The sequence below is a fragment of the Acartia tonsa genome, chromosome 4 (genome assembly GCF_053477335.1).
Source record: "Acartia tonsa isolate MP-2025a chromosome 4, ASM5347733v1, whole genome shotgun sequence".
NCBI classification, from domain to species: Eukaryota; Metazoa; Arthropoda; class Copepoda; order Calanoida; family Acartiidae; genus Acartia; species Acartia tonsa.
The window spans coordinates 28,987,039-29,003,771 of record NC_137263.1 but is presented as its reverse complement, the minus strand read 5'-3'; the positions used below and the strand labels follow the sequence as shown (position 1 = coordinate 29,003,771).

General features: G+C 33.8%; 1 protein-coding gene across 10 annotated transcripts in view; it reads right to left on the bottom strand.

Moving 5' to 3' along the window:
• Positions 1-37: 37 nt before the first annotated feature.
• LOC145318092 (long-chain-fatty-acid--CoA ligase ACSBG2-like) overlaps positions 38-16,733 on the bottom strand; it is an 18,796-nt gene continuing 2,100 nt past the window's right edge. Inside the window, exons 2-17 of one of the 10 annotated variants that reach the window (XR_013879232.1) lie at positions 11,029-11,147; positions 10,229-10,428; positions 9,116-9,220; positions 8,161-8,258; positions 7,722-7,839; positions 7,351-7,410; positions 6,340-6,440; positions 5,657-5,769; positions 5,160-5,256; positions 4,712-4,829; positions 4,274-4,422; positions 3,681-3,970; positions 3,012-3,356; positions 2,479-2,615; positions 1,003-1,267; positions 38-692 (exon numbers count right to left, since the gene is read on the bottom strand). Coding sequence is in view for 5 of the 10 variants with exons in the window: in XM_080159434.1 (XP_080015560.1) it covers positions 1,075-1,267; positions 2,479-2,615; positions 3,012-3,356; positions 3,681-3,970; positions 4,274-4,422; positions 4,712-4,829; positions 5,160-5,256; positions 5,657-5,769; positions 6,340-6,440; positions 7,351-7,410; positions 7,722-7,839; positions 8,161-8,258; positions 9,116-9,220; positions 10,229-10,428; positions 11,029-11,046 (2,142 nt within the window). In the remaining 5 variants the exon portion in view is untranslated. The remainder of the gene's footprint in view (positions 693-1,002; positions 1,268-2,478; positions 2,616-3,011; positions 3,357-3,680; positions 3,971-4,273; positions 4,423-4,711; positions 4,830-5,159; positions 5,257-5,656; positions 5,770-6,339; positions 6,441-7,350; positions 7,411-7,721; positions 7,840-8,160; positions 8,259-9,115; positions 9,221-10,228; positions 10,429-11,028; positions 11,148-16,733) is intronic. The other 9 variants (XR_013879233.1, XR_013879235.1, XM_080159434.1 and 6 more) reach the window with 9 other exon arrangements.

Sequence of the window (16,733 nt, the reverse complement as noted above, 5' to 3'; positions counted from 1 at the left end):
TTAGTATTAACCACATCTGTTATTAGAGAAAATAAAATTTTACTGATATTGTTTATTAAAACAGTTTAAAAGTCTAGTAATAAAAATATTTATGGATCACATAATTTTTTACACTGGAAGCTTTTGGAAAAAAAAACTAAAATATAAATAAATAAAATTCTTCTAATTTCATTTTTAATACATAAAAATTGAAAATATCATTAAAGTTAACAATTTAACAATTCATAACATTTAAACAATCAAACATTTCCCTTGCCTACCAGAAATCAGGTTATTGCATTGGACTCGATGACAATATTTTAGTCAAATAATATGGATAAAAAATAATCCCTAAAGCTCGTGTGGAACTACTAAATCTTTATGCGAGTTTCAAAAATTGGTGATTTCACTTAAATTGAAAGGTTAACAATTTTTTTTAATTGAACTTATTTTTAATTCATATTTCATGTTAGAGCTCTCACATGGGCTAGAAACATGTTTTTAAGAGAGAAAAATCAGTGAGTGTTCCATGGCCGCCCAAGATTTTTTTGATGGCATTGTAATGACGGTTTTTAAAATGCTTGCGGGGAGGGGGGGGGGGACAATCAAATGTATTTCTTAAAATTTGAGGTGGTAAATTGAGCGTTTCAAATTTTGAGGGCGGTAAACACCCCTTTACCCAACCCCCTCTTGGACGTCTGCTACGTCAAACCCTAGATACGTCAAACAGTAGATGCGACAAATGCTAGACAGACAAACAGTATATGCGACAAACCCTAGACTACGACAAACGCTAGAATTTTTAAAAAACTTTATTGCAGCCGAGCCCTAAAAAGTATGGATCATTGTTAAAAAATAATAATTCTACCGTTTGCGTTTCTTTTGTTCTTCGCATTCAGAAAAAAATCTAGCGTTTGTCATGTTCTAGCGTGTGTCGCAATCTAGCGTTAGTCGCATTTACTGTTTGACGTATCTAGGGTTTGTCTGTCTACTGTTGGTCTGTCTAGCGTATGTCGCATCTACCGTTTGACGTATCTAGGGTTTGACGTAGTACCAAAATTATATTACACATTTTGTAAATAAAAGATTATTGCTCTATGCATCCCACAGGCTAGTTCTATCAGTGGTTGCATACATATTTTCTATCACATCAGCGTACTTCTTCTCCACTGCATATCTTTTTAGTTTCATAGTGGGGCCCAGCTCACCCCCACCCACACTAAAATCTTTTGGAAGAATTGTAAATTTTCTTATCTTCGCTGCTTTGCTAGGTGTCTCCTTGTTCACTCTGAAATCAAAAATTCTTACTGATAGCTGTTAAGAAAATGTGCAAAATTTTGGCCAAATAACGTATTATAAGTCCAATAGAATTAAAGTTAAAAAGGCTTAATCCTTACAGATCGGGCCCCAATTCCCACCTTATGAGATCGGGGGTGGGAATTTCGGCTCCTGTTACAGATAAAGACGTAAAATTTTTTTCTGGTGGTTCATGTGTATTTTCAGAGAAAATTACTTTTTCTAGTCATAGCGCCAGCCGCTAAATTTTAAAACAGCTGTAAAGCGGCCAATTTTGCAGCTAGGATAACCAAATTTTAGGACGAACTTTTATTTTTCATAACAAAAAAATTACTATTTCTGATCATCGCCGAAAAACGGCAAATAACGGAAACCGCCATTTTCGGCGGTAAAATGGCGGTCGGCGGCGCCAATTAATATTTTTATCTGTTTATTGTTGCTCAAGGATTTACCAAAAAAATTTTATAGGTCTCTAGCTGTAATAGAAGCCACGATATTCATGATATATGTCTCTAGTAAAAGCCGGACAAAAAATCGGTCATAAAGTCGGTCAGGGAGCGGTCAAACGGTCATAACACCACTTTTCTCAGAAGGTCATTGATATTCAAGTATTCACCAAAAATTTTTTTTAGGTTTTTACCTTATACACAAAAGTCATAATGTAGAAATTAAGATTTATTTAGAATTTTTTTCTAATTTTGGTGCTACCTAACCGACTTTTACCGGACACCACGACCGACACAGACCAGATATCCTAATAAAATCAACTCTTGCCGACGTATAATTATTAAACTTAAAAAGTCATGAAGTCACAGCTCTCCATCTTACCTACAAAAAATGACATTGAAAAAAACTAGAGGGGGGCCTCTTGGAGCCCCCCCCCCCCCTTCGATCTGTAAGGGTTAAGTAACTTACACATGTGCTCAGAATCAGAATGGAAAAGTAAAGGATTCAAAAAAATTTCTTATGATACATCAAAGATACATGGAGCCAGGGGAGTTTTAAAATGACCCGAAATCAGAGCACCATGTAGGATGGTATTGGGGAGTGTCTGTGAATCATGCCATGGACTGGACGTCATGGAGGAAATAGCCTTATATTCTGGACTGCATAGTCAAATAGAGAGACGCGTTTAGTAGTAGTAGTACATATATGTTTTAATGCAAACTTTAAACGTAGCACTTTGATAAAATTAAGACTTACATTTCCACCACACTAAGAATAGCATCATAGACACCATCATATTTATCCTTATGAGCAGCTAGATCAGAAACACTCTCAGGTTCATGACCACAGGATCTGCAGTACTCCCAGGCACACGCTTCCAACTGATCTGTTATCTGTAAAAAGGAAGAGATAAAATAATAGACAACAATCTTCATAACTAAAATTATCATGAAAAGAATTACTCCTTTGGTAGCTTAAGATTGTTGAACGAAAAGTCAACATTATGATACAAAATGTTATGATGCAAATGAAACAAAAATATATTTCGTGCATCTTTCCGAATATCTTGGATATTTCGGTTTTATTCATCTTAATTCAGCTTTAACGTAATTGAAAACTTAATGCAAAGATGAATTGAAAGAGGAAAGTAGCTAAATATTTCGATTCTTTATCACCATGAAAAGATTTTTGTTAAATAATTTAATTGATAATCGGAAAATTTAAATATCAGATTTCGTCGAACAAACATTAGGACAATATTTGCGTGTTGAAATAAAGCTTTCACTCACCTCAAGAGAAGCTGGATCGATAACAGCTCTAACAGTAATCAAAAGGGCCAAATGCTTCTGTTTATCCCCCACCAACATACAATTACTGACCAAGTCAGGCAACAGAGCTTTGATCTTTTCCTCAATAGGATAGGGAGCAATATTCTTTCCGCCACTAGTAATAATAATATCCTTGATTCTGCCCTTTATTGTGACGAATCCGTCGTCATCCATTGTAGCCATATCTCCTGTCAGCAACCAGAATGCGCGATCAAAAGTTTCTCTTGTCTTAGTAGAGTCAGATAGGTAGCCCATAAAGACATTCCGACCCTGAGCGGCCACCTCGCCAATCCCATCTTGTGGGTCCTAAATATAAGTTTTATTATATTATAACTCTGGTCTCTAAAGATCCTCTATGCCAAATTATTTTCAAAAAGAAGGCGCATTTCAAGTATAAAACTATTAAGTTTATTAAACTGTGCATGAAAGAAAGCAATGTTGAGCACCTTCCTAAAATGACGTTAGGCATATTTTTTTGTAATCGCAACTCATTTTACATTATAATTATTTATTCACTACTTTAACAGAAACCAAAAAATGACTGACATGACAGCTACATGGAAGGTGCTGAACATAACTTGCCCTCATTCGTGAATTGATAAGAGTTTAACTTGAATGTATATTATATACCTTGAGATGAAGCCTTGTCTGTGTTCCTGGAGCACTCTGACCAACACTTCCTATCCTAATTTTAGCACCTCTCTCCTCAGGATCATAAATATTGGCAGTATGATTAGGAATCTCTGTCATACCGTACAATTCTGACACAACAATGCCAAGACTTTTCAAGAATTCAATGGTTTCTGGGTTGAGGGGAGCAGCACCGCTATACATACCAGAAAGGCAGCGGTCCAGGCCAAGTTTGGAGTGAATTTTACCCAGTAAAAGTTTCTCTGCCAGTGAGTATTTAAGGCCGAGACCTGTCAAAAGAAAACAATCAAAAGTATATTTTACAACTTTGGAAAACAAAAGCAAAATATAGAAGAGCACTAATAACCTTTCTCTTTATTTAAAAGATAAATAAGTCACAGTTAATGACTTTCAGGATATAAAATTTATTATATATTATATATTAAATTTGTTAGGTTTCGTAAAAATGGTAAAATATTAAATGATTATTACAATGTTTAGAAAAAAAAATACCTAGAAAAGTCTATTGGTAATATATAAATATTATCACAATGTGAATAACATCACACCTAGTGGTGAATGAAAACAAATACCTGTCCCGCCAGAAAGGATTGAGTTGTGATGATCAGTGGCAACACTACGGCACCAGTCCACAAGCTTGGCCTTACCCCGGCTCAGTCCTGCCAGCTGAGACTCAAGCTGGGAATGCATCTTTTCGTATACACGGGGTACAGCGACAAATCTGAATTATCATGCCATGATAAAAAAAGGTTTAAATTTTTCTTCATAAAAGGTTTAGATCTTGCTAACCGCTGGATCGAACTGTTTCTCCTATACAGTAAAGATTCTTTCAGGTCCAGGGAAGGTTTATAACTTAAACTATTTTAAGGAGTCCCCCCCCCCCCCCCCACGTATTCATAGAGGCCTATAGGGGCGCGTAGCTGCTAGTATTTATCAAAACACCAGAATTATGTAAGATATTAAGAGAAACTTTACCAAAGTACCTTCTGAGAAAAATATCCTTTACTTACTTAGTAGGACGTACTTCAGTAAGCGTTTTGAGAAGTGTTCCTTTAAGAGCATCTTTATCGGCAAAATGTACAGTTCCACCACCACTTACTGATAACCATATATCAACAATTTGAGCAACTACAAAATAAACAAAATTAGCTTTCATGATATTTTACACCTGTTATAAAGGTAGAAAATAAGTAAAAATGCTCTTTATAAAAAGTGAGCAAACGATGGGGTTTTTAACGATTGATTTTTTGGGACATAACGTGTGCTGCTTAAAAAGGGGTTAAGAGAGGCGTGATGTGAAAAATTGCGTGAGGGGGCATAGGCAATCATCAAAATATACTTAAGTTTTATTTATCTGTTCCAACAATTAAAAACAGGTTTATTCAGGTTTATTAAGTAGTTAATGGAGGATCTTTCAACGGAGGGATATTTGACGACTACTTAAGTATTGAATTTTACCTATATGTGATAAAGGCAGATAAGAAATGATATGTTCTTCACCATATCTAAGTTTAAAATGTTCTACAGCACTGGCACAGGTCCATGTCAAGTTGTCCTAAAAAATATAGGTATTGATGAATAGGGAAACAAAATAAAAAGCTCAAAATTTGAAGTTGAAAGGAATTACATGACTGAAAGAAAGGGGGCATCGTGGCACTGTAGTAGCACACTGAGTTACGGTGGTGAGAAATCTGCGAGGGTAAGGAAATAATGAGAACGAGATGGTCTCATGAGATAGCGAGTCAAGTCATAATTTGCTTGAACGTGGAGCTTACGCTGGTCCTGGTGGCTACTCAAGTGTCTTAGCCTACCTGAACACGACTTAAGTCCAAACAGTAAGAAATTATGGCTGATCAATTGCTTTGCCTTTCAGAATTGAGATGTAAATTAATCCATTGGCAACTGGTGTAATTATATTTTTTTATAATTATGAAAAAAACCGCGTAACTAACAACCTGAGAAAGTAAGGCTCCTTTAGGATTAGATGTAGTTCCTGAAGTGTAGCAGATAATTGCTGGCTGGTTTATGGCTTGATTCTCTAATCTGTTCTGTAGTTCTCTACCATGAACTAAATAAAGATTATGGTAGTACGTGATATTAAATATGTTAAATCAAAGGAAAATTTAGTTTTAAACAAGGATATAATCATGCAGTGTCAATTCTAAATAGCATTTAGTACACGTCTTAAATGTTACTTGGCCATGATTATAAACGTTTAGCTTTAAATCCAGTTAATTTCTGCTGGGTTAGAATTGGTTCTGAGGCCTATTGACAAATCAAGTATCGTTTTGTATTATACGAAAATTTTCCACTGATAATAAAAAATAAAATAAAAAAATCTTAAGGTCATCAAAACTATAGGTAGGTAATTATTTTACTATCCGCTTCCTATAATACGAATCGATAAATATCTATAATATTTCGTAAAATAACTGAAAATATTTACCAACTAAAAACCTATAATAACGTGTTACTTATTCTTATTTTATACATCTTATTTTATACATAGATAATCATTTAATGATTTATGAAACAGTAAAACGGTAAATGAGAAACTTTAATTAGCTAAATTTGTAAATGGTTAAAACGCTTCTATTTTTTTAATTTAAAGAATACCTAATAAAACGTAAATTATTACCAGAAGCGCCAATATTCATAAGCTCATTCCATGAGATGACCCCATGTTCAACAGGTTTCTCGCCATACATCACAATAGCTTGCAGGTCAGGTAAATCATCTCTAAATTAACATGCCATGTCATTTTTATTTGCAATGGGCCGATAATTTGATATTATTTTGCACACTTTAATTAAATAGGTGAATTTAATTATACATTTATGCACAAACTGCAGTTATCTTTCAAGTTCTTTTTCTTTTTCAAATTAAAAGGAGGGAGGCGGATGTGTCACTTTTTGAAACCAAAAGTAAAACGTGCATGATCTCAGCCCATAAAAGAGTTTTAATTCTAAAATTCGGCACAGCAGTTGCTTTTGTGGAGAACAATATGGAACTGTGAAGAAACGGCGGCGGAACCGCCGCTCCCGCCGAAAACCGCCGTTTACCTCCGATTTTTTTGCCTTTTTTCGCCAAATTACAGTTCTCAATCATCTGAGATAAACTTTTTTTCTCATAAAAATTTCCCTTACATTTTCACGTGACACTTGTAATATTTCAAACATGTCAATATTAAAAAAATTGCAAGTGTAAAATCTTACAAGTTTTAAGTGAAAATATAAGCGGAATTTTTATGAGAAAAAAAAAAGTTTATCTCAGATAATTGAAAATTGTCTATTATGGCGAGAAAAGGCAAAAAAATATTTGGCGGGAAACGGCAGTTTTCGGCAGGAGTGGCGGTTCCGCCGCCGTTTCTTCAGTTCCATAATGTTCACTAAAAAAGCACCTGCTGTGCAGAATTTTAGAGCTGTAACTCTTTTATAGGCTGAGATCATGCACGTTTTATTTTTGGTTTCAAAAAGTGGCACATCCGCCTCCCCCCTTTAAAGAGTGGGGGCCCGGGGGGAGGTAAATTTTTCCAGGGACGATTTATCTTGGGAGGGAAAAGCGAGATCCTGGGGTCCACATAGATAGACAGACAGACAGACAGACTCACAGAGATCTTGTTACTTTTATAAAATGAATTTATATTAACCTGAAAGGAAGTATTTTCTCTAGTTGATGGTGGTCTTCAACAACAGCTATATTCGTCTTACTAACATTTTTTATCAGATCCACAGCAAGAATGGAATATAACTATACAGGGACAAGGGACATGGATTCTCGAAAACAATCCTCTCTGAAAAATTTCCTTTATTTCTCCCCTTAATTCAATTTCAAACCAGTTTAACTCTGTGTTTACTCTGATATAATATTTAAATTATCGGAAATTTCAAGTCGAAATATAAGTCGCATGTGAATTGTTTTTGTATCTATCTATTTAATTTAAGAGTTCTTTGACTGTTTGTTGTTCTAGCTGGTACAGTTATTAAACATCAAATCTGATAAAAACTGATAAAAAAATGCCTGTGTTTGAGTTGATAAAGTACAGAATGTGAATTGTTGGTTGTATAAACCCCGGATGAAAGGCCTCCAGCAAATATGGCACCAACCGCAGACGTAAACCATTCAGGAGAATTATTACCTACATTAAAATTTTTTAGTACCGCGGCTATTACATAACTGAGGTATGTTTGTCACTTTATCCGTCGACGAGACCTAGTTAAGATTTAAATGACTAGTTAAATGATGAATATCAATAATTTAAAACTTTTAAAGCTTAGGATAAAGTTAGCTAGCTAGTGAAAATGTCACAAGCAGTGCCTTGTTGACAAGCAATGCTTTAAACAAATTTCAATGCTTGCTACTTTTGACATATTTGTATTATTTCAAACATTATGATTATTGAAATTAAACCTGCGTTTAGTCCATCCAACGATACTTGAAATTTTTTTTTTTACTTTACCTATGATTGCAACTGTTCTATGAGGGTTAAGGCCAAGCTCAATGAAACCCTTAGCTGCTGTGTTCATATCATTAAAATATTCTTCATACGTCCATTTTCTAAACAAACAGATTTCAAATTTCTCTACGATAATATTGTTTGTATTTTTATACTTATCTACTCAATAAAAATTTTTGACAAAAAAAGATAAGAACTGTACATTAAGATATATAAGTTTTCCGGAATTTTAATGTTAGGGAGAGATTTGAAATCTGCATCAAATTTTAAGGATTTTTTATAAAATTCGTTTTTTGTATAATTCTTTATCTAAAAGCGGAAATGCATTTTAAGTTAATTAATTTTGACAAATAGGATAGGTGGATTTTAAACTACCTGCGCTCTAATTGGTTGAATGATGTACGCCATCCAATCAGAGCGCAGATTTTTTAAATCCACCAATCACAGATTAACTTAAATTGTATTTCCGCTTTTAGATAAAGAATTATAGAAAAAACGAATTTTATAAAAAAAAATCCTCAAAATTTGATGCAGATTTCAAATCTCCCACAAACTTTAAAATTCCAGAAAACTTATATATCCTACTGTACATACATATACATTATACAGCTACAATGTTTATTTTAAGACTTCGTTTGATTTTTATAAAATAAGTTTAAAAGCCCTTGTCAGTTGGTACATTGACAATTTATAAATGAAAAATGATCTTTCCAACGAAATTTTAATATAAAAGATAAGACTATTAAAATATTCCTTTTCCTGACAACTTGTAAACTAATAAAATTCAGTGTTTAGTAGGTATTATTTTTTGTTTTTCCTTTAAGATTTTTGTAGTCTATAAAGTTTTATGTCTAGAATAATTTATCTGTGAAATTTCGAGTGTCTGTTGAGTCTTGTCTAGAATTTATTTAAGTTCGTGTGTCTAGAAAAAGGTTGAGCTTTGTAGACAAAATATTACCTGTCTCCACTGACCAATGCTATGTTTCCAGGAATATTATCCACAGTTCTCTGAATACAAGTGTAGCAGGATATTGGTTCGATTCCCGCCAATCCTTCACCCATTCTGAAATATTCATATATAACCATTATTTCAGAGTTGCTTAATAATTCATTTGGAGCACTACTACATTCCACTCACATTTAAAAACATTTTTTTTAAAATAACCCAACCCAGTGGGTTTTATTAATAAAACCCGGAGGTTTTGGGGTTTTATTGGGTTTTATTTGGGTTTTATTAATTTTTAAAGATTATTACCTAGGACATTTTAAATATATGGATAAATCCTTATAATAATGTAACAGGATGTTTGTATGTTCCAAAGGATCTCGCTAACCACTGAATCGGTATGGTTCTCCTTTACAGGTAGCTTTTGATAGGTCCAGGGAAGGTATAAAACTATTTTGGGGGAGGGTATCACCACCCTCCCAAGATAAATCATTCCTAGAAAAATTACCCCCCTCAAAAAAAAATTCTTTTTAAATCTTAGGTAATTGGGTAATCGAATTCAACTCCTCCCTCCTTAAGTGCCCCTAGAGGCCTCTATTTTTAGAGGGTGGTGGTACCCTCCCCAAAGTAGTTATAAACCTTCCCAGGATCCGTGAGAAGCTACATTGTAATTAGAGAACCATATCGGTTCAGTGGTTAGATAGTTATTTGGGAACATATTGATAGACATTCCGTTACATATATATAAAAAAAAGCGGTTAAAATGCAATTTACAATAGTTAAACTAAAATGTTTTTTATAATTTCTATTAGTTGTTTAAAAATGATCCTCCTTATAAGTCAAAATAGAGTTAACATTATCGAATAAAGGTACATGTTAATAAACCGGTTTTTTTTTGAGTTTCAGTCTCCCCCCCCCCCCAAAAAAAAAAAACTTAGTTTTTTTTATGCCAACCCTGTACCCAGTGTGCCTGTTACTTGTTTTTACTTTAATCATACTACCTACCTATCCATTTACTGAAATAAAATACCCATAGACATTTTAGGCATAAGGCTAGTTTTATTTTTATAATTAAATGAATCTCAATACATTTTATTTGAAACTCTATTTGTGTGTACCTAATACCTGAGTTGTACAACTCCGTCCAGTGTGACAGCTGCTGGACTGGTAGCAGGCAGCACTCTGTCCGGACCCACTCCGAGCCTTTCTCTGGCTGCTGCATGTGGTCGGGTGGACAAGCTGGCAGTACTTGTGATCTGCAGACCTGAAGTACTACTGCTGTTCCAGCACATATCTGACCACCATGGCCGTCCTGTTTTCCATATCTAAACAAAACAAACAAAAATCATAAAAATCTTTCATTTCTAGTACCGATAATATAAAGGAATCCAACAACATCCAATGCAAAAAGTTTTTTTTCATTATCTCAGGTCCTGCTTATTCAAAATGCCTTCATACTAATTTTCCGAATAATTTTTTTATAATTTATATGTCATTTGTGAAAGAAAAATGAATGTAGAATATACATGGATATTATGACAAGAGAAAAATTGTCGTCAATTTAGGTTGCTAATTCCCGCTATCATTTATTGTTGAGTTCGTTTATCCATTATGGGGGGTGATTGATGTGGTAATGGGGGGGTCGTTATTTCACTTTATTAGAGAATATGGAAATCTGGTGTAAAATCCAAGTAGTAATAAATACACTAAAAGAAATCAAGACATAAAATAATTAAATAGTGTCTAATAGTCTAGATTAGTTCCCAAGATATGCAAATTTCAAGTTAAAAGCCACACACATATACATCATACTTAATTGGCAGATTAAAGAAAGACAGACAAACAATTTTTGAAGACCAATGATTTGATTTTGGAGGTCATTTTAAATTTTTAGATTGGTGGAAAAGGCATTAAGATATATTAACCTTAGATATGTGTTTCATTTTTGTAGAAAATAAACTGAAAAGAATCACAGCACAGTAAATATAAAAATCCAGGTAACTCTAGTTCACTTCAACATTGCTTTATACATCCAAACATCTTCCTGAAAAATGAAATCACCTTTAGAGTGCCTGATAAATCAGCTGACTAGGATAACAAAACTATTTTGCATTTAAATAGTACTTTTTGTCAAGTACATTTTTGTCACAAACTTCACTTATAAATTTGTAAGAAAAAATACTTAAATGAATTGTATGCTTTCTTATTGATAACTAAATGTTTTTAGACCTAGGGTGACGTTAGTTGCGCTTTCAAAATTAAACTTTAGACATAGACACAAGTTTTGCACTTTAATCTGTGCTCACGGCTATCTGTTATTATCACAGTGGAATTTTCAGAAATTAAAACAAAATATTTAGGTTATTTTTGAAATAATATTTAGCAAAGGAGGTTTTTAGGATATGCTATCTTAAATACTTGCTAGCTGCTGTGCCCCTTACCTCAAGGTTCTCTGTACTCAAAGGGGTAAGAAGGGGACAGAAAATAGTATAAAACCATCCTTATGCACAAGTTTTAAAAAAATAGCAAAAAACTTTCCCAGGAACTATGTGTAAAACGAAAAACTCTAGCCTTAAAATATATATTTTTAAATTTTGGTGGGGGGATTAGGAAAAAGCAAATACCAAGGAAAGAACGAAAAATTAAATTTTACCCAACTATCATCTAAATATTATTGATGGTGAATTGTATATTATTTGACCACCATTGTCATATTTCTCTCACTAAAAAAGTATGGTCTTACCATAAAATTATGAAGCTACAGGAGGGTAGAAATTTTAAAACTTGGGGTTGTGGGTAATCATTGATTATAATTTACAAATCCTTAAATCCTTCCTGATCATAGTGTAGTACTTATTCTTTGAAAACTTAAGTTTTTTTCCACCGTAAACCTCCATTTTCCGCTTTCTCCCCATATCTTAGTAAAACGCGTTGCAAACGCTTTTGTGTAATATGCTTTAACAAAAAAACACACACGTAGCTCTGTACTCAATAGTTATAATAATGTTTTTCCTTGTGTTGTTAGGCCAGAACCAAATACAAAATGTACTTAGTTGACCAGAATTGTTAATCTATGAGGCATTATTATATTGATAAATACTAGATAAGTATAAGAAAACTAACTGCTCTACCCAGGGACAAGGGAATGATATTCTGACAAAACAACTCGAAAGGGAAATTTCCCCACAACCCCCTTCCCCTTTTCCTCCCCTTCTATCCCACCCCTCTTCAGTTACATGACAATAACAAAATATACCACCAGATACTTTATAAGGTTTCGTGATTTTTTTTTTGTAGAATTGTTGGTTAAAATAGCTACCCCTGCATCTGGCACATTATTTACGAAAATAACATTTTTCTGCATGAGGTCTCAGATTTTGATAAAAACTTCCAGTCCCCTTCATTTGGTCATAAAACTAAGGGCTGGGTGATTTTTAACCTTTTTAATCCATTTAAAGTCCGATTTTTCGCGCATTTTCTCACTGTGGAAACACCACAGTGAGAAAATGCGCGGAACCACTTGATGAACCGTGCAAATTTTTTGGACTTAAGCTTTAAGGGGTATGAACATCTTATGGTTTCAAAGTCAACCCCCTAGCCCCCCGGGGCTCAAAACCCCCCTAAAAATGAACCTAACCTTAATTTTCTCAGAAACCATTTGACCAATAGGGATGATTTCTTAAACTTAAGCTTTTATGGTTATAAACTAACTTCTAGTTACATTCCCACCATTAAGGAGCACAATTAACTATAAAACATCATTGGCGGTCGGACCGATTTTTAGCAGGTTTTAGGCTATTTTTATATTTTTCACATTTTTCTCCATATCTCCAGTGTTTATGGTCCGATTTTCAAAATTTTTTCAGTTACAGATATCAAAATTAAATTTCCCGTCGTTTAAAGAAACAACCATGAAGGCCAGACTGCCTTTTTAGCAGGTTTTAGGCTATTTTTATATTTTTCACATTTTTCTCCATATCTTCAGTGTTTATGGTCCAATTTTCAAAAAATTTTATGTTATAGATATCAAAATTAAATTTCCCGCCTTTTAATGAAAACAACCATGATAGCCGGACTGCCTTTTTAGCAGGTTTTAGGCTGTTTCTTTATATTTTTAACATTTTTCTTCATATCTTGAGTGTTTATATTCCGATTTTCAAAAAAATTTCAGTTAGGTATAGATATCAAAATTAAATTTCCTGTCTTTTAAAGAAAATAACCATGACAGCCAGACTGCCTTTTTGGCAGGTTTTAGGCTATTTTTTATGTATTTAACACTTTTTTCCATATCTTCAGTATATATGGTCCGATTTTCCCAATTTTTTAAGTTAAGGATTTGAAAATTAATTTTTTTGTCGTTTTAAGTAAACAACCATGGCGGCCAGACTGCCTTTTATCAGGTTTTTGGCTATTTTTATATGTTTTACATATTTCCCCATATCTTTGTCTATTTTGATCCAATTTTCAAACTTTTATGGGATATCAGTATCAAAATAGTTTTTCCCATTGTTATGAGCATCTTTAATATAATTTACTTTGACCATCGTCATCATACAAAATAAAACAAGGTTTCATTTTTATTTTTTCCAATAAATCTATTCTTGATTTTAGTAAAAACCTTTTAAATCTACCTATACGTATTCCCATCTACGATTTTTTGTGCTTCGCTACTTATGGATGTTGTCATCCTTGTTGATAACATAAATTAGAGAGTTATGAAAAATGTTAATCTAAATTATTCGTAATATTTTGTTACATGCTGCAAATAATAAAGTATTGTTTTTAAGCTTAGCTTCTCTTACTTAATATTTCAAGGACCTTAATTCCTTCACATAAACCTGTGCAAATTATTAGTTAATATATATTTATCAAAATTGTTTATCTTTATCATATTTTGTTCTTCGCAGAGACTGAGGTAAATTACATTTCAAGAAAAACTATTTTAAATCTGTCTTCCCCAGGATTATTCATTCTTACAGAGAGGGTGCAGCACATTACACTTTAAAGGGGGACGTAACTGAAGCTTTTTTGATGCTGGGGGGGGGGGGGGGGGGTTTTCTCCGGAACCACTTGATGAACCGTGCAAATTTTTTGGACTTAAGCTTTTAGGGGTATGAACATCTTATGGTTGCAAAGTCAACCCCCTAGCCCCCCGGGGCTCAAAACCCCCCTAAAAATGAACCTAACCTTAATTTTCTCAGAAACCATTTGACCAATAGGGATGATTTCTTAAACTTAAGCTTTTATGGTTATAAACTAACTTCTTGTTTAGAAGTCAACAACCTGCCGCCAACTCCTAGCCCTCCAGGACTCAAAAACCCTAAAAATGAACCTAACCTTAATTTTCTCAGAAACCATTCGACCAATAGAGATGATTTCTTAAACTTAAGCCTTTATGGTTATAAACTAGCTTTTGGTATAGAAGTCACCCCCCTGCTGAAACTTAAGCTTTTATGGTTATAAACTAACTCCTAGTTTAGAAACTCCTAGCCCTCTGGGGCTCAAAAAAACCCTAAAAATGAACCTAACCTTAATTTTCTCAGAAACCATTCGACCAATAGAGATGATTTCTTAAATTAAGCTTTTATGGTTATAAACTATCTTCTAGATTATAAGTCATCCCCCTGCCGCCAACCCCTAGCCCTCCGGCGCTTAAAAAATCCTAAACATGAACCTCACCTTAATTTTCTCAGAAACCATTTGACCAATAGGGATGATTTCTTAAACTTAAGCTTTTATAGTTATAAACTAACTCCTTGATTAAAAGTCACACCCTTAAACTTAAGCTTTTATGGTTTAAACTAAATTTTGATTTAGAAATAACTCCTAGATTATAAGTCATCCCCCTGCCGCCAACCCCTAGCCCTCTGGGGCTCCTAAAAATGAACCTAACTTTAATTTTCTCAGAAACCATTTGACCAATAGGGATGATTTCTTAAACTTATACTTTTATGCTTATAAACTAACTATAGTTTAGAAGTCACCCCCCTGCCGCAAACAAAGTATAGAGTCCCAACTCTTACAAAATTGATAGACATCCTTCTTCTCCTAAAATAGTAAAATAAATCTTTAATTATTAATTCATTACAAAAAGTTGATTTTTTCCCATAACAGCTGAAGTCCAAAATATCTGCACATTTAATAATGCTGTTCCTGAGAAAACTGAGGTTAGGTTATTCCTCTGAAAGCATGTTTAAAAAAAATTACTGGAAATTTAAGCTAAAGTATATTTTTAAGGGGGTTTTTGAGCCCAGGGGGGCTAGGGGGGCTAGGGGGTGGGTGACTTCCAAAATAAAATTTATAACCATATATCTGCCAAACAAAAAAGTAGTTTATACACATAAAAAATCATCTCTTTTGATCAAATGGTTTCTGAGAAAATTAAAGTTAGGTTCATTTTTAGGTTTTTTTTAGCCCAGGAGGGCTACGGGTTGGCGGCAGGGATGGGAAGACTTCTAAACTAAAAGTTAACTTATAAGCATAAAAGCTTAAGTTTAAGAATCTATTAATCAAATGGTTTCTGAAAAAATTAAGATTAGGTTCATTTTTAGGGTTTTTTGGAGCCCCGGAGGGCTAGGGGTTGGCGGCAGGGGGTTGACTTCTAAACTTGAAGTTAGTTTATTAGCATTATAGCTTAAGTTTAAGCAATCATCTCTATTGATCAAATGATTTCTGAGAAAATTGAGGTTAGGTTCATTTTGGGTTTTTTTTGAGTCCTGGAGGGCCAGGGGTTGGCGGCAGGGGGGTGACTTCTAAACTATAAGTAAGTTTATAAGCATAAAAGCTTAAGTTTAAGAAATAATCTCTATTGGTCAAATGGTTTCTGAGAAAATAAAGGTTAGGTTAATTTTTATGGGTTTTTTTGATCCCCGGAGGCCTAGGGGTTAGCGGCAGGGGGGTAACTTCTATACCAAAAGCTAGTTTATAACCATAAAGGCTTAAGTTTAAGAAATCATCCCTATTGGTCGAATGGTTTCTGAGAAAATTAAGGTTAGGTTCATTTTTAGGGCTTTTGAAGCCCCGGAGGGCTAGGGGTTGGCGGCAGGGGGGTGACTTATAAACCAAAATTTAGTTTATAACCATAAAAGCTTAAGTTTAAGAAGTCATCTCTATTGGTCGAATGGTTTGTGAGGAAATTAAGGTTAGGTTCAAAATATAAAAATAGCCTAAAACCTGCTAAAAATCGGTCCGACCGCCAATGATGTTTTATAGTTAATTGTGCTCCTTAATGGTGGGAATGTTGTCAAAAAATTTCAGCATTCTATCTTTTATAGGCGCTGAGTAAATCCCATTTCCCCCATAGCGTTACGGACTGACTGACGGACGGACAAAGTGAATTATAGAGTAGCTTCGCTACTAAAAATTTGAATAAACATTATTTTCAAAACAGTGCAGTGTAGAGATAAAACTTTATGAGATAAGAAAACAAATCATAAGCAAATAAAATCGGTTAAATAGTATTTTTAGTGTAACAAGATAAATTTGAGTACTTTAATGAAAGTAATTAAGAAAACTAAATGTATTTTCATCAGAAAACGTCTGATTTTTAAAAGAAGATTTTCCAACGAAAGATTAAACAAATTTTACCTTGCTATTTATGCAATGTATGACACACTTTAAAAGTGTATAG